This window comes from Cynocephalus volans, chromosome 6, assembly GCF_027409185.1.
Source record: "Cynocephalus volans isolate mCynVol1 chromosome 6, mCynVol1.pri, whole genome shotgun sequence".
Taxonomy (NCBI): Eukaryota; Metazoa; Chordata; class Mammalia; order Dermoptera; family Cynocephalidae; genus Cynocephalus; species Cynocephalus volans.
Window position 1 is genome coordinate 143823828 of NC_084465.1, and position 22247 is coordinate 143846074.

The 22247-nt window shown below is 37.7% G+C and overlaps 1 protein-coding gene across 1 annotated transcript in view; it reads left to right on the forward strand.

The window, feature by feature from the left end:
- The window catches only part of GPR158 (G protein-coupled receptor 158), a 408270-nt gene that overhangs the window by 36263 nt on the left and 349760 nt on the right, over window positions 1–22247 (forward strand). The window contains exon 2 of the mRNA XM_063101441.1: window positions 16444–16549. Within this exon, the coding sequence (XP_062957511.1) occupies window positions 16444–16549 (106 nt within the window). The remainder of the gene's footprint in view (window positions 1–16443; window positions 16550–22247) is intronic.

The following is a 22247-nucleotide window of genomic DNA, read 5'->3' on the forward strand; positions in this document are numbered from 1 at the left end:
TTCTCTTGTGTTATCAACTATGAATTGACACTTTTGAAGAGTACTGGTCAGGTATTTGGTGAATGTCCCTCAGTTTGGATATCTTATGGTTTCTCATAATTAGAGTGGGGTTATGAACTTTTGGGACAAAAACAATAATGGGGAACTTCCCTTTTCGTTACACCATATCAGAGAGTACATGAGTATATGGTATCAATATGTTTTAATATTGGTGATGTTAACCTTGATCACTTGGTTAACATAGTATTTGCTAAGTTTGTCCACTTGGAAATTATTATTTTTTCCTCTCTGTATCAGTTCATTTTTGCTGCTTATAACAGAATATCTAAACTGGGTAATTTATGAAGAAATGAAATTTATTTCTTACAGTTTTGGAGGCTGGGAAGTCTACGGTCCAGGGGGCACGTCTGATGAGGGCCATCTTCTAGGTGGCTTTCTACAACAACGCAGAGTATTACGTGGCAAGCACAGGCTGAGCAAGAGAGAACTAACTTTCCCAGTTGCTCTTCTTTTAAAGCCATCAGAACCACACCCATTATTCCATAAATGGATCAATCAATTCACAAGGCCACAGTCCTCACAATCTAATTAACTTTTAAAGGCCCCACCTTTCAAATAATATAATTGGATTTCCCATCCTCTTAACACTGTTACAATGGAAATTAAGTTTCTAATACACGAACTTTTGGGGGATACATTTGACCTATAGCACTCTACATTTTGGTGGACACATTTGACCCACAGCACTTTACTTTATTCATTTGAAGTGAGTCACTAAGTTAATCTCACACTCAAGGGGAGGTGAAGTAACTTCTTCTTCCTGGAGGGAGGGGTATCAAAGACTTCTGGCCATATGCTAAAACCACTACATTAATAAATAAATATTTTGGGGGAGATATTTTGAGGTTTTTCAAATATCCTGTTTCTGTCACTGATATTAATATTCATTACCAGGTCTTGCCTGCAACAATTATTACTGTGGTATTCTAATGATGACTTTCCAATTCTCTCATTCCTTCTACACTTATCAATGGAAATACTTCTATAAGAAAAAGTTGTCCTTTCTTCTCCATTTATTTAATCATTTATTTATATGAGTACAAACTTATGGATTTTTGTGTGTGAGTTATAATTCAATATTATCATCATTTATTTTGTTGCTCAAATTGCTCCAACTGTGGAAATTGAGAACTCCTTTAAGTTGGCTCCTGTGTTCTTTTGACATGCCTGTCCTTATTCTTTGGCACTACAAGATGATGCTCCAGGTGTATCTTGTGTTTTCCCTGCCCCAGGCCTAGAATTAGTCATCTCTCCAAGAAGAACCCTGGTTTATTTTACAGAAACATGGGTTTAGAAGCCAAGATATGGGTGCAAGGTGTGCTTGCAAAAAACTAATTTTTGGTTTTGTTTTTGTCCTGCATCATTTTGTTCTTTGTGTTGTTGACTTCTACCTCTTTGTTATGTGTATATTCTGAGTCTTTGTGTTCTCTCTGGTACTTCCTCACTTCTACCTTCTTGAACTAAATATTAAAGTTTTTTTTAAAAAACTTGTTTCCTAATAAAAGTACAGTATTTAAAGCAAAAGATTTCCTTCTATTTCACCTATGTCCCACATAACTTTTTACTTCTAGTGTTTTCACTGTCATTTAATTCTAAATATTATTTTTCAACTTATGTGTAATTTAGGAAATTTGTCTTTATTTACCAAACAAATGAGATATACTTAAGCTATCTTTTTAAGAAACTTACTTTATAATTTAATGCATTATGTATAAAGACATAGTATGAGATTGATCTTTGGGAAGTTATGGTTCTCTTTGAAATATAATATGGTTTATTTTTGGTAAATATTTGGTAAATATTCTATGCAGGCTATAACAGAAAGTAATTTGTGAGCCATATGAAGAGTTCTATTTATGCCTAATAACTTAAGTCTACTAATCATAATGTCTAGATATCTGCTTATATTGCTTCCTTTTGTTTGATCTATCAGTTTCTCAGAGGTGTATCAAAATTTTCAACTACAATTGTAGAAATATTTCTCTCAAATTATACCAATTGTTGATAAATACACACACATGCACACATACACACTTAGGTGCATATATGTTTTTGATAGCTATATCTTCTTGACTGTTCCCTTTCCCAATATACTATGTCTATATTAGTTAGGTGTTCCAGTTACCTATGTTTGCATAACAAATTACTGCAAAACCTAGTGACATAAAACAAGCATTTTATTTTTCTTATAAGTTTTTTGGTCACAAATATGAGAAGGGTTTGTTACTGATGTATGTAGTGTCAGCTGGGGCAGTTGGAGCAGCTGGGGTTGGAAGGTCCACTTCTACTATGGCTTCTTCACTCATATATTTGGCAACTGGGTTAGGATGTTTGGAATAGCTGGGGGATGTATGGGCACTACTTGGTAATCTCCGTCTCCACACAGTCACTCCATCTGGCATTGTAGGCTTCCTCACAGCAGGATAATCTCAGGGTAGCTGGGTCTCCTACATGCAAAATACTCTTATCCCTTCTCAAACAGACCCCTCTCTCCCCTCTCATCTCATTGTGGAAAGCAGATCCATAGCAGCATTATTCACAACAGCCAAAAGGTGGAAGCAACCAGAGTGTTTATCCACAGACAAATGGATAAATAAAATGTGGTATATACATACAATGGAATATTGTTCAGCCTTATAAAAGAAGGAAATTCTGACATATGCTACAACATGGATAAATCTTGGGGACATTACACTAAGTGAAATAAGTCATTTGTGAAAAGACAAATACGGTCACACACTGCTTAACAACAGGGATACATTCTGAGAAATGCGATGTTAGGCATACAAGCATCATAGAGTATACTTACACAAACCTAGATGGTATAGCCTACTACACACCTAGGCTATATAGCCTATATCTCCTAGGCTACAAACATGTACATGTTACTGTACTGAATACTGTAGGCAAAGGTAACACAATGGTAAATATCTGTGTATCTAAACATAACTAAATATAGAAAAGTTACTGTAAAAAAACAGCATAAAAGATAAAAAATGGTACACCTGTATAGAGCACTTACCATGAATGAAGCTTGCAGGCCTGGAAGTTGCTTTGGGTGAGTGAGTGAGTCAATGATGAATGACTGTTAAGGCCTAGGACATTACTGTGCACTACTGTAGACTTTATATATAAACACTGTACACTTAGGCTACAATAAATTTATAAAAAATATTTTTCTTTCTTCAGTTACAAATTAACCTTAGCTTACTGTAACTTTTTACTTTTTAAACTGTTAAATTTTTACATTTTTGACTCTTTTGTAATAACTTAGTTTAAAATACACATTATACAGCTGTACAAAAATATTTTATTTCTTTATATCCTTATTCTATAAGCTTTTTATTTTTAAAATTCGTTTCTTTTTTTACTTTTTAAACTTTTTTTGCTAGAAACAAAGACACAAACGCGATCATAAGTTTAGGCCTACACAGGATCAGGACCATCAATATCACTATCTTCCAGCTCCACATCTTGTCCCACTGGAAGGTCTTGAGGGGCAATAACATGCATGGAGCTGTCATTTCTTGTGTTAACAATGCCTTATTCTGGAATACCTCCTGAAGGACCTGCTTGAGGCTGTTTTATAGTTACCATTTTTACATAAATAGGAGTACACTCTAAAATAATAATGAAAAAGTATAGTAAATTCATAAACCATAAGCATAGTCGTTCATTATCATTATTAAGTATTATGTACTTTACATAATCATATGTACTATACTTTTAAACTACTGGCAGTGAAATAGGTTTGTTTACACCAGCATCACCAGAAACGTGAGTGATGCATTGTACTACAATGTGACAATGGCTGCACCATCACTAGACCATAGGAATTTTTCAGCTCCATCATCCTATGGGACCACTGTCATATATGCAGACTGTTGTTGACTGAAATGTCATTATGTGGCACATGACTGTACTGTATGATTCACATATATGAGGTGCTTAGAGTAGCTGAATTCACAGAGACAGAAAGCAGATTGGTGGTTCTATTCCAGGAGCTGGGTGGAATGGGGGAATGGGGAGCTGTTTAATGGGCATAGAGTTTCAATTTTGCAAGATGAAAAGAGTTCTTGAGACCGGTTGCACAACAATGTGAAAGTACTTAACACTGCTACTGAACTGTACACTTAAAGATGGTTAAGTTGATAAATTTTGTGTTATGTTTTACCATAATTTTTTTTTAAAAGCTGAAAAACAAAATAAAACAAAAAATACTAAGCAGCTCCTTTTTTAGTCCATATCTCTTTTTGTATTTATCATAGGCATCTAGAAAGAGCCAGATAGTATTCTGTACATTTGCCTAAAAACTTCCTCAGGTGACAGTGTTGCCAAACTATCCATCTACTATGTAACAAAGGTCCCTATTTCTTCTGCCTCCAAAAACATTTTCTGCATTGCCCTTCAAGACTCACCAGCAGATTCCCACTCTCATTAACTAAAACATGTACATTAGCTTCGAGACGAGGCAGAGGCAGAAGCTGAAAGGGCCTCAGTTTTGCCCTGGTACCCCATCATATTAACTAGACGGGCTGCTACTGCCAATATTTTGTAGTGATGGAGCAGAAAATTACTGTTTAAGGTGATATGGGGAAGAAGGAAAAGCAGAATTTCAAAGCTTTCCTTCAATCTATCCAGTCTCTCTTTCCATCCGTTAATCCATAACAGTTCATGATATTTTTGGTTTGCTTGGGAAGTCTCTCTCTTTTTTAGGGGGGAGGCAGTTTGGGGGGATCATTGTCAGGTTAGCTACTCCTTGCTTCTCTTTAGCATATGCAGTCTCCCCAAGGTTAATTTTGGGGGTAGACTGACTTGGAAGCTGAAGGAAAAATGTTCAAAAAAAAAAAAAAAAAAGACATGGGCCATGGAAGTTTTAGTCTTGTGGGGAAAATAGATAATTAAAAAATCAAATATTATAATACAGCATCCTAAGTGATAGGAAAAAGCTAAGCACAGGGTATTATGAAGAGGATAGAGAAGTGGTTTCTAAGTCAGACATACAGTTCATGGAAGGCTCTAGAAAGAGGCCATGTAGGAGTAAGAATGTAAAACACAGTTTAGGCAAGGGGACTTCAGGTACCGGGGTACTTTAAAAAGTTCATGGAAAGATTCGTATTATCTTTTAATTCTATTTTTCCACGAACTTTTTGAAGTTCCCTTATATAAAGGCATCTATAAAGGAATGGTTTTGTGAGATAGCATGAAGCTTTTTAGGACCCCAAATGTAATTCTGAATTGTCTGGAACAAAGAATGCATGCATGCATAAGAGTGGTTGGAGAAGTTAAAAGTAGGAGGGGCCTGACTGTAAAGTTATACCAAGGAGTCCAGATTTTATTCTTTAGGAAAGCAAGAAATATTAATTTTGAGTGGGGAATTGTCAGAATGAGATTTACATGTTTCAAAGATTACACAGACATCAGTATATGGTACTTAAGCTTTAGTGTCTCTAGTTTGTATGGGCACCTTCTAAAGTTCTGGAATAGGCACTAGCAAATGTTTACGGTCAACTGTTTTTGTAAAATTTTCAAAAGGAAGCCATTTTAAGTACAACGGTCGTTCTACTATAATGTGCCTCCACTATAACGTTCCACTGTAATGTATTACTACACTTTCCCCAGGCTGTGGAAATTTTTGGAAACTAATAAGGGGAAGTTCAGGATTATTTAGCGTGGTTTTAGTAATATTCATTAAATGGTTTGTAGACAGTTTGGTGTATAGCTAAGTTATCGGTAACCATCCTGGTATAGAAATGGCTTCTGGTAACACCCTTACTAACCAATGGTGCCTACCCATCCAGCAGTTATAACACCAAGAGGTAGGGCCAAAGGTCACATTGTGATATAAATGTGTATTCATGATTTTGTATTTGCTTCTTAAAGAAGGATCATAAACCGTATACACTTCAGGACTTACAAACCAGGACCTATACCTGGAACAATGCAGACAGGACCAGTGAGTATGCTATTATTAAAATTTCTTAGCCCCGTGAGAGATGAAGGCCTGAACCAATGATCAAAATACAAGAAGCCAGATATAGATAGGCGGTTTCAAGATGGCGGTGGCTGCGGTGGTTGGCGTGGAGTAGCTGAGGTGGAAAAGGCGGCCACTGGGCCTCAGGCAGCAGGGAAACTTGTGGACCTTCCTCTTGCCATCTCTTAAGGGAGGACCGCTGCTGGTGGCTGGTCGTGGGGGGTGACCGCCACTTTGCCCCCGGCAGGAGAGGCTGCCTCATTTACAGGCAACAGCTTTGAAGTGTGGAGCAGGAAAAGAACTGTTTCTTAGCTGCAAAAGCGAGTCTCGAAACAGGGAACACTGCGCCAGGGCTGCTGTAGATGCAGCCAGGATCCCGGAGGCCGGGGCCATGCTGAAGGCGGCCAGCTGCCCTATTCGGGATTCGAGGTTTCAGGCCAGCATTAAAGAAGATTCCCGGGAGCACCCGAGCCGCGCCACGACTGAACAGCCCGAGGCGGCGGCGGCCGAGAACAGGAAAGGCAGCAAACCAGAGACAGAGAGTGAGCTCCCGACCTGGCACAACCCTGTGAGTGACCCCTGGACCAGTCCTGTTTGGGGGGCTGACGCCCACCCAGCTCCCGCCTCCATCACCAGGCCACTCACCGCCCCGGGGCTGCCTCCATTTTCCCAGGTGCTGGCAGCTCCACCCGGCTCGGCCATCACTGAGCCTTCCCACTTGCTTGGCCCGGTGTCGGGCTTTCCGGAGCCTGCGGGCTGGCCTCCCCTCACACTCCCTCTGTGGTTCTCTGGCGGGTTGGTGGCGTGGGGCGTCCCCGGCCAGTGTCGGGAGGGCAAGGAAGTACGGGCAGGCCGACTGTCACTCCACCACACCCTGGACTCCGCCCCCGGTAAACTTCCTGTTACTGGGAGGCAGATACCATCTCTGCGGCCACCAGTTCGGAAAAAAGCCTAACCAATTTCTGGTTGGGAATAGTGTGGTAGGAGAGTTCCCAGGTCCGCTTGAACCTGCCGGAGAGCCGGCTGCAGGTGGGCGCTAGACTCGGTTTATACCGGGGGGATACAAAGGTGAACAAGTCCCGAGAAAGATCTACACAGTGCTACAAAGGCACCCAGAGCGACCGGTCGTCTGTGCCTACCAGAAACCTGGTAGACTTCCTGGGCGAGGTGGTGCCGAGCAGGGTCTTGAAGGCCCAGCTGATAGACGAGGGCTGCAGAAGACACGCCCCAGCCCAGCACAGTGCGCACAGAGTGGGCAGACGTGCGGCCAGGGAGGCGGAGACACGATAGAAAGCACATACCCTGTGGGGTCGCCACTGCGCGATCCAACACCCTGGGCCAGAGCACAGGAACAGGGAGAAGTCCTGCACAGGAAGTGAAAGCTCAACAGCGATCACACACCCTGTGGTACGTGATCCACCAGCCCAGCAGAGTCCAAGCTGACCAGAAAGGTGGCTCCCCGGAGAAGCCCAAGACCCGAGGCAACCACACACACAAGGCACTAGAGGCCAACAGAGCAGCCACGGAGGTAGCCATATGAAATTGGCAACCACAGCAACATCCTAGTTAGTCATTAGTCTCAAACCGGTGGACTGTGAAACCCCCGGCCACAATGAATAACATCAAAAAAAAGATACCAGAAATACAAAAAATCAAGAAAGTACACCACCAAAAGTTAATAAATCTCAAACTCTAGATCCTATAGAACAAGAAGCCCTTGAAATGACTGACAAGGAATTTCGAGTGATAATTCTAAGGAAACTGAATGAGATACAAGAAAACACAGCTAGACATCATGATGAAATGAGGAAAAGTATACGGGATCTGAAAAAGGAAATGTACAAAGAAATCAATGTCCTGAAAAAAAATGTAGCAGAACTTGCTGAACTGAAGAAGTTATTCAGCGAAATAAAAAACACAACGGAGAGTTTAACCAGCAGGCTTGTCGAAGTTGAAGAGAGAACCTCTGAACTTGAAGATGGGCTGTTTGAAATAACACAAGCAGACAAAAAGAAAGAAAAAAGAATCAAGGACATTGAAGAAAATCTGAGAGAGATATCAGACAACCTTAAGCGCTCAAATATCCGAGTCATGGGTATTCCAGAAGGGGAGGAAAATGGAGATTCCATTGAAAACATATTCAACAAAATAGTGGCAGAAAACTTCCCAGGTATAGGAAAAATCACAGATCTTCTGATCCAGGAAGCTCAACAATCTCCAAACATATTCAACCCAAAAAGGCCTTCTCCAAGACATGTCATAGTCAAATTGGCAAAACTCAGAGACAAAGAGAGAATCTTAAAAGCTGCAAGAGAGAAGCGTCAAATCACCTATAAGGGAGCCCCAATCAGGTTAACATCAGACTTTTCGTCACAAACCCTAAAAGCTAGAAAGGAATGGGATGATATTTTCAAAATACTAAAAGACAAAGATTGCCAGCCAAGAATACTCTACCCTGCAAGGCTATCCTTCCGAAATGAAGGGCAAATAGTATATTTCTCAGACAAACACAAACTACAGGAGTTCACTACCACACGACCACCCTTACAAGAAATCCTCAAGGGAGTACTGGGTTTGGTTCCTGAAAAATAACTACCACTGCCATAAAAACCCAAGAAAAACCAATACCCACTAGCATAATAAAAATGGCATTCATGAAGAGAAAACAAGCTAACAAAAACACTATCTACAACCTAAGGAACCAACAAACACAGAAACTAAACAGTAAATCAGAAAGCAAGGAACAAAAGACACCTAAGACAACCAAACAACCAATAAAATGCTAGGAATAAATCAACACCTTTCAATAACAACTCTTAATGTAAAAGGCTTAAATTCCCCAATCAAAAGACACAGACTGGCTGACTGGATCAAAAAGGAGGACCCAACTATATGCTGCCTACAAGAGACCCACCTCACCCATAAAGATTCACACAGACTAAGAGTGAAAGGATGGAAAAAGATTTACCATGCAAACAGAAAAGAAAAACGAGCTGGAGTAGCTATTCTTATATCTGACAAAATAGACTTTAAACTAAAAACCATAAAAAGAGACAATGAGGGACACTACTTAATGATAAAAGGACTGATCCATCAAGAAGACATAACAATCATATATATGTATGCACCCAATGTTGGAGCAGCCAGATTTATAAAACAAACTCTATTAGACCTAAAGAAGGAAATAGGCACTAATACCATAATAGCAGGGGACCTGAACACCCCACTGTCAATATTAGACAGATCATCTAGGCAAAGAATCAGTAGAGAAACACAAGATCTAAACAAGACTCTAGACCAATTGGAATTGGCAGATATCTACAGAACATTCCACCCAACAACCTCAGAATATTCATTCTTCTCATCAGCACATGGATCATTCTCCAGGATAGATCACATATTAGGTCACAAATCAAGTCTCAATAAATTCAAAAAAATTGGAATTATCCCATGTATCTTCTCAGACCACAATGGATTAAAACTAGAAATTAATAACAAACGAAACTCTGGAAAATATACAAACACATGGAAATTAAACAGCATTCTACTTAATGACATATGGGTCCAAGAAGAAATGAAGCAGGAAATCAAAAAATTTATTGAAACTAATGAAAACAATGGTACATCATACCAAAACCTGTGGGATACTGCAAAAGCAGTATTGAGGGGAAAATTTATTGCATTAAATGCTCACTTCAGAAGAATGGAAAGATGGCAAGTGAACAACCTAACACTTCACCTTAAAGAACTAGAAAAACAAGAACAATCCAAACCTAAAGTTAGCAGACAGAAAGAAATCATTAAGATCAGAGCAGAACTGAATGAAATTGAAAACCAAAAAACAATTCAAAAGATCAACGAATCAAAAAGTTGGTTTTTTGAAAAGATAAATAAAATTGACAAACCATTAGCATGGCTAACAAAAAAAGAAGAGAGAAGACTCAAATAACAAAATGAAAAAGGCGATATTACAACTGATTCATCTGAAATACAAGGAATCATTCGAGACTACTATGAACAACTATATGCCAACAAATTTGAAAATCTGGAGGAAATGGATAAATTTCTGGACACACACAAGCTCCCAAAACTGAACCGTGAAGATGTAGAAAATTTGAACAGACCAATAACAATAAAGGAGATTGAAGCTGTTATCAGAAGGCTCCCAACAAAGAAAAGCCCAGGACCAGATGGATCCACAGCAGAATTTTACCAAACATTCAAAGAGGAATTGACACCGATTCTTTACAAACTATTCCAAAAGATTGAAACGGACGCAAATCTCCCAAACTCATTCTGTGAAGCAAACATCATCCTGATACCAAAACCAGGTAAAGATATAACCAAAAAAGAAAACTACAGGCCGATATCCTTGATGAATATAGATGCAAAAATCCTCACTAAAATACTAGCAAACAGAATACAGCAACACATACGAAAAATTATTCATCATGATCAAGTGGGATTCATCCCAGGGATTCAAGGTTGGTTCAACATACGCAAATCAATAAATGTCATACACCATATTAATAAACTCAAACACAAGGACCATATGATCATCTCTATAGATGCTGAAAAAGCATTTGATAAAGTTCAGCACTCATTCATGACAAAGACCCTCTATAAGTTAGGTATAGAGGGAAAGTATCTCAACATAATTAAAGCCATATATGCCAAACCCACTGCCAATATCATCTTGAATGGGGAAAAGCTGAAAGCTTTTCCTTTAAGAACAGGAACTAGACAAGGATGCCCATTCTCACTACTCCTATTCAACATAGTGTTGGAAGTACTAGCCAGAGCAATCAGAGAAGAGAAGGAAATAAAGGGCATCCAGATTGGAAAAGATGAAGTCAAACTGTCCCTGTTTGCAGATGACATGATCCTATATATCCAACAGCCTAAAACCTCTTCAAAAAAAACTGTTGGAATTGATAAATGATTTCAGCACAGTAGCAGGATACAAAATCAACACACAAAAATCAGTAGCATTTCTTTTCTCCAATAGTGAACATGCAGAAGGAGAAATCAAGAAAGCCTGCCCATTTACAATAGCCACCGAAAAAAGAAAATACTTAGGAATTGAGTTAACCAAGGAGGTGAAAAATCTCTATAATGAGAACTACAAACCACTGCTGAGAGAAATTAGAGAGGATACAAGAAGATGGAAAGCTATCCCATGCTCTTGGATTGGAAGAATCAACATAGTGAAAATGTCCATACTACCCAAAGTGATATACAAATTCAATGCAATCCCCATCAAAATTCCAAAGACATTTTTCTCAGAAATGGAAAAAACTATCCAGTCATTTATATGGAACAATAAAAGACCACGCCTAGCCAAAGCAATGCTGAGCAAAAAAAAAAAAGCTGGAGGCATAACACTACCTGACTTTAAGCTATACTACAAAGCTATAATAACCAAAACAGTATGGTACTGGCATAAAAACAGACACACTGACCAATGGAATAGAATAGAGAATCCAGAAATCAACCCACACACTTACTGCCATCTGATCTTTGACAAAGGCACCAAGTCTATTCACTGGGGAAGGGACTGCCTCTTCAGCAAGTGGTGCTGGGATAACTGGATATCGATATGCAGGAGAATGAAACTAGATCCATACCTCTCACCGTATACTAAAATCAACTCAAAATGGATTAAGGATTTAAATATACACCCTGAGACAATAAAACTTCTTAAAGAAAACATAGGAGAAACACTTCAGGAAATAGGACTGGGCACAGACTTCATGAATACGACCCCAAAAGCATGGGCAACCAAAGGAAAAATAAACAAATGGGATTATATCAAACTAAAAAGTTTCTGCACAGCAAAAGAAACAATTCACAGAGTTAAAAGACAACCAACAGAGTGGGAGAAAATATTTGCAAAATATATATCTGACAAAGGATTAATATCCAGAATATATAAGGAACTCAAACAACTTTACAAGAAGAAAACAAGCAACCAATTTAAAAAATGGGCAAAAGAGCTAAGTAGGCATTTCTCTAAGGAAGATATCCAAATGGCCAACAGACATATGAAAAAATGCTCAACATCACTCAGCATCCGGGAAATGCAAATCAAAACCACACTGAGATACCATTTAACCCCAGTTAGGATGGCTAAAATCCAAAAGACTCTGAACGATAAATGCTGGCGAGGTTGCGGAGAAAAAGGAACTCTCATACATTGTTGGTGGGACTGCAAAATGGTGCAGCCTCTATGGAAAATGGTATGGAGGTTCCTTAAACAATTGCACATAGATCTACCATACGACCCAGCTATCCCACTGTAGGGAATATACCCAGAGGAATGGAAATCATTAAGTCGAAGGTATACCTTTTCCCCAATGTTCATTGCCGCACTCTTTACAATAGCCAAGAGTTGGAACCAGCCCAAATGTCCATCATCAGATGAGTGGATACGGAAAATGTGGTACATCTACACAATGGAATACTACTCAGCTATAAAAACGAACGAAACACTGCCATTTGCAACAACATGGATGGACCTTGAGAGAATTATATTAAGTGAAACAAGTCAGGCACAGAAAGAGAAATACCACATGTTCTCACTTATTGGAGGGAGCTAAAAATTAATATATAAATTCACACACACACACACACACACACACACACACAAACACACACACAAACCGGCGGGGGGGGGGAAGAAGATATAACAACCACAACTACTTGAAGTTGATACGACAAGCAAACAGAAAGGACATTATTGGGGGGGAGGGGGGAGGGAGGAGGGAGGGAGGTTTTGGTGATGGGGAGCAATAATCAGCCACAATGTATATCGATAAAATAAAAATTTTTAGAAAAGTGTATAGATATTAAAGCCTAAATAATTTGTATATGAACCTGAAACTAGAACAAACTAATAAAACAAATTTCTGATATCTAAAAAAAAAAAAAAAAAAAAATACAAGAAGCCAGCAGACAGTCCAAACTATGGCACCTGGCAATTGTTTTGACTTGGAGGCCCATTCACAGAGAAAGACAATTAGGGAAGTGAAAGTTTGATGGGCAGAGGATGGATCTAGTTTCAGGCGTCTGATGGACAAATAGAGGAAAATGCTGGTCTGCAGTGCAGGTGAGCACCCAGGTGTTTGGGGGATACTATTTGCTACATTTTCCATTCTCCGGAGGCCACTTACCAAGCTTTCTTTGGCCCTTGCTTTCCCGCCCTGAGGCCACGAAACAGCAGCCGCTCTCTCGCCAGCCCCAGACGCATCCCAGAGGCCCCCGCTCACCGGATGTGGGAACAGCATTTCCGCCCCAGAGGCGCCCACTCAGGGGACGCAGGGTGCACGAGCCGCGGGGTCCTTCGCCTGCCTTGCACGCTCCTGCGGATCAGGCCAATTAGGTGTTTGGATCTCTCAGTTCCTTTTCCGTCGGCTACTCTTCCGCACAAGCAGAGGTTTTCTTCCCACTCAACCCCCCAAACCTCCACTTCCCCCACAGGAAGGATGCAGCGCCTTCCCAAGGGCTTTGTAGGTCTCTGGGCGCCAAGGCCCAGGCGCTAATGAAGATGAGTCAGTGCTGATTTCCCAGCTGGGGAACGTGTGGCTCATTAGTTTTGATCGTTTTGCACAAGCTCGGAATGTTTCAGGAGCTGCCTGTAAGGTCTAGGGCGACTTTTTGGTTCCCATTTATGAACTTGGAATTAGGGCGGAAAGCTCTCAGTGATTAAGATACCTTTTCCTGAAGCCACTGTTCTCCAGGAAAGGGACCAACCACAGTAATTGCAGCCTCCTGGAATTCCAAGTTAGCTGATGTCCCTGAGCGAGCTGGAAGATTTCGAGATTTCCACTATTTTAGGACTAAGCTCTGGCAGTGTAGTGGGATAAGTTGAGGAAAACTTGAACTCATTATTACTAACAATTGTGCAACAAATAGAAGTGCATATTCTCATTAGTGTACAAATACTTTCTAAATAAGATATTCGAGGGAGAATATACAAAAATGTAGTCGACTACAGTAGTCCAGCGGGGAATTTGATGACACTGGTGATTTAGTGTATGAACTGCTGTAATTACACCTTGAACAGTGAGCTGAGTTAGAAATTTCACCTCAGGCTTATGACCACCCGTTAAAAAACATTTTAACCTGTCTTTCTACTCCCATCTCACTTACCTGCTTCAAGTTTTTTCTTTTTTTCACATAGCACTTCTTTCTTTGTAACATATAGTATAATTTACTTATTTATTATACCCATCCTTTATTATCTGTCTGTCCCACACTAAAATTAAGCTCCATGAAGACAGGATTTTTTTTTTTTCCTGCTTACTGATGCATTTAAAAGGCCAAGAACAATTCTTGCTCATGAATGAAGGAATGAATATGTTGTTTTCTAAAGATCTTTAAGTAGAACCATAAGTGAGATTAGATATTGGCATGGCCTATGTGGAATATAATTCTATTCACAGTCCTAGCAGTGAAAGTGATCAACAAGTCAACAAATGTTTATTGAATTCTTGCTTCACTCCAAACATAGTTTTCCAAATTCTTCAGAATTTAGTAACCATTCATCATTAAGCATTTTGATACATATTAAAGCATCTTATACCTTTTGGTGTTCTTTGGGGGCAAGGCGTATGTGGCTTGCCTTTGTGTCCTCCACAGCTTATCTTACAGTGATGTGCACCTACTACACAATAAAAAATTGTTGAAAAAGCAAAGGGGTGAACTGGGTCAAGGTATTAAGTTACTTGAGAACCTAGTTATTTATCACGTAAGGATTTGTTTTATGGCAGTATGGCCCACAACTAGTATTTTGCAAACTGGGGTCTATTATTCTAAAGGATTTGCACATTTTCTAAGATAACTTTTGGGTTTTTATTTCTATAATCATCTGAACAATTAACTTAAACATATTCTGGGTTATCTGGATGACCAAATACTGGCAGTAGGCTTCAGTGTCCCTGTTTTGTTTGTGTTTGTGTCTCTTTTGAGCATGTTAGCACTAGGTAGTGTAGTACTTTGTTGCAGGTTAAAGAACAGATGTGGACTAAGAAAGTAAATGATGTATTCACCCCAAATGAAGCCCAAATGACATTAAGCCATTCTGTCTTGAAGACTTCACAGTAGTTTAAAAGGAGAAAAGAGATGAGAGAATGAGTCATAAGATGTGGTTGCTGAACTAGCAGTCAGTAGCATATTTCTGTTTTGAGAGGTGGTTTAGTTTTGGCAAAGTATAATAGTCGGTTTTCTTAATATTTTAAATTTAATTTTGTTGGTTTTATAATTTTGTTTGCATTTATTTTGTAGTTTTATGGGTGTTTTTTAAAAAATAGCTACAAGAGGTATAAAATAAGGAATTTGAGCCTACTTTCATGTTTTATATCTTCAGATAATATAATGAAACTAGTTTAAGTTGGGGGAGTGGAACCTTGAAAATGTGTTTTTACTTTTAGCAGTTTTTTGTGGGATGTTTTAGTGGGATGTTTTACTCAAGTTTGTGAAAAACTACTTTGTAATGTGGTAGTTTTATAATGCTTCAGGCTTCAGGGCCCAGAACACAGAATATTTATTTCAATAAAATCCAGTTGTGGCAGTTCAGTGTATTATAGATATTTCTGCAGCAGCTGCTGCTAATGTTCTGTTGGTGGCGAAAAATGAAAGGAAGGGATCTTAGAAAAATGTAGAGAGATTGTTTGGAGAAAACCGAGGAAATGGGGGAATTTTAGACAAATTTAGAACTTTTTTAGCTTTTGGCTGGCTCTGAATTTGTGAGTTATCTTTCTTAGTGACTCTTCAAATGGCTAAGTGAAATGCAGTCTTTTCGTTTGAAGTTTTTTAAAAAAAGTTAATCAGCATTTCTGTAGGTGATGCAAATCTCTATGCTTGGTGTGGAACAATGGGAGATCTAAAGAACTGTTTAAAGTTATTGTGATAGAAGATCAGAGGAGAGAGATGCTTATTTTCAGATACTGTCTGGACCTCCCAACCTTCTCATCTCCAGTCTTGCAATGGGAAATAGGAGTAGAAAGAAATGAGATGAGGGCTTTATTTTGATTTACTTTAATAGAAGGGGTAGTGGGAGCAGGTATTATTTGAGTCAAGTTTTCTAGCGTGTCCAGAACAATATTGTCTGGAATTCTGGCAATCAACAGATATTTATTGAGCAACTATTACATGTCAGGCATTATATGAAGAGCTGAAGACAGAAAACAATGCAGAGTCCTTTCCATTGGGACTTAAGATAAAAGTAATACTTCATGATTTTTTTCTATTGTGTATCTTCATTTGGTACACTTTAGTTGAATATGAGTGGACAATTTGAAAAATTGTAGTGTATTCTTCATGCTGATTTGTCTGATTTTCAGAATGAAATAGAGTTAGAAACTGTAAAGGTTCAGATTAATTTTTTAAATATCTTTTTCTGTTTTTAGGGGTGTCATGAAAGTCGACATAAATATTCAGAAAATGGACATTGACCAATGTTCAAGTGATGGCTGGTTTTCAGGAACTCACAAATGCCACCTTAACATTTCAGAGGTAAGAACGCAAAAATAAAACCCTCTGAAATCAGAAGCTTGGAAATGTGTTACTTTTGAATATGCTGTATTTGTGTGGATGAATGAACAAGAGGCATCATACTGGGGAAAAAAATTCTATGCAGGTCTCAGTGCTGCCAAATGAACTGAAAGAGGAGGAGAAAATAAAATTTGTGCTGAATAACTGTACATTTGGGGGATAAGAGAAGCCCAAAACTAAAATTATGTCTGAAGTTTGACTTTATTCAAAGGGTGGCCCTATTCTTCAAAATGGGCTGGAAATTTAAAATAACTGTGAAGTGAGAAACCAGTCCCATGAGGGGTCAACAAGATTATGCACATTTTTATGGAATATGATGCTTATTAAGACAATGGTGATATTCATTCAGACATACTGCCATCTGCTAGAAAAGCAATACAGAAGGTATGGCAAGGCAATTTTGAAAACAAGGAGAAAACTGTATATAGGGACCTGAAAAGGAATTGTGTATATTTGTGTGTGTTTGTCCAATTTTCAGTCCTATCTGTGCTTGATTTGATGAGACTCTGGTTGATAAGGAATAGGTGTAGAGATAGTGCTTCTGGATATGACTGTCATTCGTCTTTGGTAGTTTCAGAGCAGAAATGTAATACTAGTGATTTTGTTTTCAGTAATCTATCTCTGAGGTCTCAAAATGCTATTAAACAAATGTGCAATGAAGTTCCTGTTCTTACATACTTGGGCTATCCTAATATTGATTCTATGAATTTGTGAGGAAAGTCAGCCGGATTTATTTAAGATAGAAGGGATACTTTCACAAATGTTGTAATCTACATTTTTAATTTGAATTTTTGACATTCATGAAAGGCAGTTTTACATAGTACACATAGTTTAAGATAAGGAGTATTTAATCAGAAGGAAATTTAACAGTATGCACTTATTTCTGCTGTTACACAAACAAAAAAGTGCACAGAGATATGCATAGGTGTACATGCATGTATATGCATGTTTATATGCCCATTGAATGTTTACCATGTGTACATCCTAACACACATACCCTTGACCACACACCCAAATAACCTTCCACTCTTCCTCATGTCCCCTATACACTCCACACACCACCACTCACCCCCACACTCTCTACCACAATATCCCTCAACCCTGCTGCCCCCTAATCCCTTAGAAACCTCCGCAATTCCCCACATCCCTCGAAATCTATCACACCTCTCCACCAATCCCCATGATCAACCCCACTTCCTCAGTACCACCCCCTCTCCCACATCTCCATATACCTCCACACAGCCAACCCTCTACAGCTGCATCTCACTGCCCACTACCCCACCCAACCGGGACCCAAAGATATGTGTGAGTGTTTCTTTCTTGTTAACTCACAAAAGTTAAGGTCCTGTTTTTGCCTCCTTTCCTTATTTGTTCCTATGATTTTGAACATTTCTGAGCCTCCAATTCCCTTTGGATGACTCTGGCATTTCTAAGGATGTGAATTTCAGTCACTGATTTGGTGAATATCTTTGGCTTGATTATTATCTCCATTCTAATGTCATGTAGCCACTTAGCATTGTCTTTTAGCCAGAATGTACTTTTTTCTGCATGGGTGTCATATTGTGGATATTGATCTGTGTGTGTGCTCATTTCTGTTTCATTTCTTGTTTCAGAGGTGCTCCTGGGTGGTTCAATAAGCAGTCTTTCCAGAAACAAGGAGATACTTACTTTTCAGTTTGTTACAGTTGCTGCTTGCCTCCAATAATCTTAGTGTGATTTTTGTGTCCTTATAGCATATCTATTTATTTGGCTAGATGGTCATGTTGCGAGAACTTATTTATCCTTTTGGAAGATTGATTTATTTTCATTGCATCAGGATTATTAGCTTTCCGGGTTTTGTGTCATTTTATGTATTTTTTTGGGGGCGGGCAGCTGACTGGTACAGGGATTAAACCCTAGACCTTGGTGTTATCAGCCCATGCTCTAGTCAACTGAGCTAACCAGCCAGCCCCTGTTTTGTGTCATTTTAAAGCTTTCAAATAAACTGAGTTATTTTAAGATAGAATATTATCCTCTATTCTGATTAACAGTGATTAGGTTGAAATGTGTAACTTTTGGGATTATGTATGGGGACATTATATTTATTCAGTTCCTGTTGGAAAAACATAACCTACAGGACAACTGACAGTTCAACGAATTTTATTTGAAAATGTAGAAAGAGGTTCAGTGATCAAAAAATAATATCAAAAACATGAGATCTACAGAATGCATATTTCGAGCAAGAATCTGGAGCCTTCCTATCCCCTTTCCTTGCCTAAGTACTGGAATTGGGAGTAGGGGAATTTTGTGTCCTGGGCTGGGCCTATGAAGCCCTTGTTGGGGTAGTGTGCCTTACACAGGGCTGTCTTAGAGCTCTTTACTTGTTTTTTTTTTTTTTTTCTGTTGGGCTTCTCTAAAGTCTTGTGGATGGTGCTGGTCACTCTAGACATCTGCCACAGTTCTAGACCACATCCTCAATGTAGTTACTAGGAGTGGTCTGTCAATTTCTTCCCTATACTGAAGTGAATTGGATATTAGAAGCTGGTTTCTCTTGAGGTTTTTATTGCTTGGGAAAGCTGAAAGAAAAATTTCTTGCTCAGGTCATTTTTTATCCACTCTGGTTCTCCTTTTCCTTGTTACAATTCTGTTACTGACCTCAAGGATCCCTGTGTAAACTGGCTTATTTTGGGAAATGCTTAACATGATTCACATTTGTAGGATGTAGGGTTCTGTCTCTATGAATATCCATATTGTTAGAAATATAGATACTCATCATGGTTTACAGTGAATTTTATCTTGCCAATGTTTAACATTCTTCCCTTGTAGATCATTGAGGAAGTTACAAATTTTAAAGGTATAAGTGAGGAAAACTTTTCACTTTTTAAATTTTTCTGGTGCATGTTGACTTTCCAGCCTCTAGTGTATGTTAAACCAGACTAGCAGGTCTGATGTTAGGAATAGATAAGTGGTATGAGACCAATGACAAAATCCTCAGGAGCATTTTAGAAAGGCATGAAATGGTTTGTGAAGAAAATAATTTCTTAATGAGTTTCAGTTGACACAAGTTCTAGGAGGCCACTAAGTGTTTTTTGAAGGACATAGTGAAACAAGATCTGAATCAATACCCTAAACTGGATTGCAGGATTATTCTGGCTATTTTTATTACTGATCCAGGTCACTGCAAAATGGACTTGATCATGTTTTAGTATCCATTTAAATAATTCTTGTCCTATTTTCCTATCAGTGTTTGTTTTCAGTATACAAAATTTTCTCTTACAGAATAGTTTATTGAAAACATAAAATAGATTGATGCTAATTTTCGTTTTAAGTGTTTTATTTTGCTTTCTTTCTACTATAAGAATTTTTTAAAATCGTTATTTGAAGTAGGAAATATTAGTGCCTTGAAACTTTTTGGTTTTATTCCATTAGTAAAAATGCTTTAAGCATCAACCCATCGTATATATATATTTTAAATTTACAGAGTATATGTACCTTTTGTAATACTTACATATTCTGTATATTATAAATCAAAAAAGAGTAAGGTTGAAATAAAGATGAAATAATATTTTAATGTAAATTACATTATTGTGTAAAAATAAGTATTTATAGTATAATGACAGCAATGTAATCAACTGATTCATAATTTTTGCAAAATTTTTAGCAAGAATGTTATGATCTATTATATCATGATTTTTGAAAATCTTAGTTTATACTTAGTAATGCAGTGATTCAGAGGTCTCTAAGTTCAGTTTAGTTTTATACTTAGTTTTAATATTTGTTGCAGTTGAAGAAGGTACCTCACAAGGATATATCAATCCAAACTGAAGAAATAAATTATTGGCTATGTTTCTAAATTATGTTGTTCATTTTTGAGTTTTATCTACCAATTTTGCAAAAGATTTTGCAGAAATACAGCCAAAAATTTTTCATTTTACCTGATGTCAATGTGGAATATTTTAAAACTGATTAGGAAATTTCATTTCCAAGTTTAAACTGTAGGGCTATGTGAATATTTATAGTTTTTGGCAACAAAACCCCATATAACACTGAAAATATTTTCAAATATCCGTTTTCAAAATGCTCACTTCAAAAGAATTTCTCATGAATTATTAAAATGTCACTTTTACTTTGAAGGTATGGCTTATGTATTGTTTTGAAAATATCTGCTACACAGACACTATTGACAACCCCTTGTCATCACAGAATAGGTCAGCAAATTTAGAATATTTGCCTTTTTTGTGAAGAACAATGCGTAATCAGTCTTTAAGTTTAGAAATAAGTACTTCAATTTGAAATAATCTTTTTTTTTAGAAAATCTTTGTGTGGGAAGATTTTCTGGGTTGCATGCCATCTCAATATAAAAATTAGTAACTATTATATAATTTAAGATATAATATACTATATATTATGCTATATACTCTGTAAATCCATCTAAATGGCAAAATATAAATGATAATAAACTGAAATTTGAAGGCAAATGAAGGAACCAAATAATCGCTGTTAATATTTCTGTCTTGAAACTACCAATTTTCTTTCAGGATATCTCAAGTGCCTTATCAGATTTGTGGTCATATGAAGCGTGGACTGAGGGGGGGCCTTAATGTTTATCCAAGCCTTAAATATTAGCAAAACTTAACATTTCTTATTTTGTATAGAAAAGTTACACATAAATAGTAATTCTGGTATTTTCTTCTTGCTTGTCAGTTAATTTCATGTGTCTTTACTTTGGAGGCCACTTTTTGATGTTATCAGATTCACTGTTCTATCCAGAATTACTGGAATGGTTGTGTCATCTACTCAGTCGGTGGTTTTATATTGCTGTAAGATTTTTTCTTCCTATCTCTCCTTTTCTATGGAATGTTTTGGGTGAGAATCTATTTGTAACTCCTTACTACTCCATTAGATGTAAGTTAATGAATCTCTAAAGATATATTTTTAAAAAGGTTAAAAAGGTAAGAAAGATTATAATTTATTATATGAAAAGAGGAATTTAATGCAAAGATCCAAAGAAAGCAGGAGATGTTCTTTCTTTTTTGAAAACCCTCTTAAAAACAGAACTTAATTTACTCATTTGACTACAGGGTTTAGAGTACTTTTCTAGAGATCTTTCGTTTAATTTAATCTGATTTAGAAAAAAAAGTCACATAGAAACAGCTATATATCAGTTCTCATTTTGTGGCTGCTGTCTTACTATTTATTGCTCTTCTTTTCTTAAGAAATTTCTGTTTTACAAATATTATTGTTCATCTATCTCTAGAAATGTGTTGTCCAATACAATGGCCACTAGCCGCATGTGGCTACCGAAGTTTAAATCAGTTAAAATTAAGAATTCATGTTCCTGGTCTCACTAACCTGATTTCAAGTGTTTAATAGCACATGTAGCTAGTAGCTTACCATATTGGAAAGTGTAATGGACGGCTCTGCTCTAGAATATGGTCTAGTTTATAATGTAGTTAAGTCACACAGGTTTTTGAAAGCTTTCAAATCCCTGAATTTCCTTGTAGAGCTGAATCAGTAACATTGTCTTTAAATTCACCGAGGGACATTTAAAGACAAACTTGAAATTAATCTACTGTATTAACTCAATTGAAAATAAATAATGAGAACTTTGCAAACTACTTTTAATGCCATTATTTCACCATGGAAACTGTGACACTCTTCCAGTAAATGGAAAGAAGTA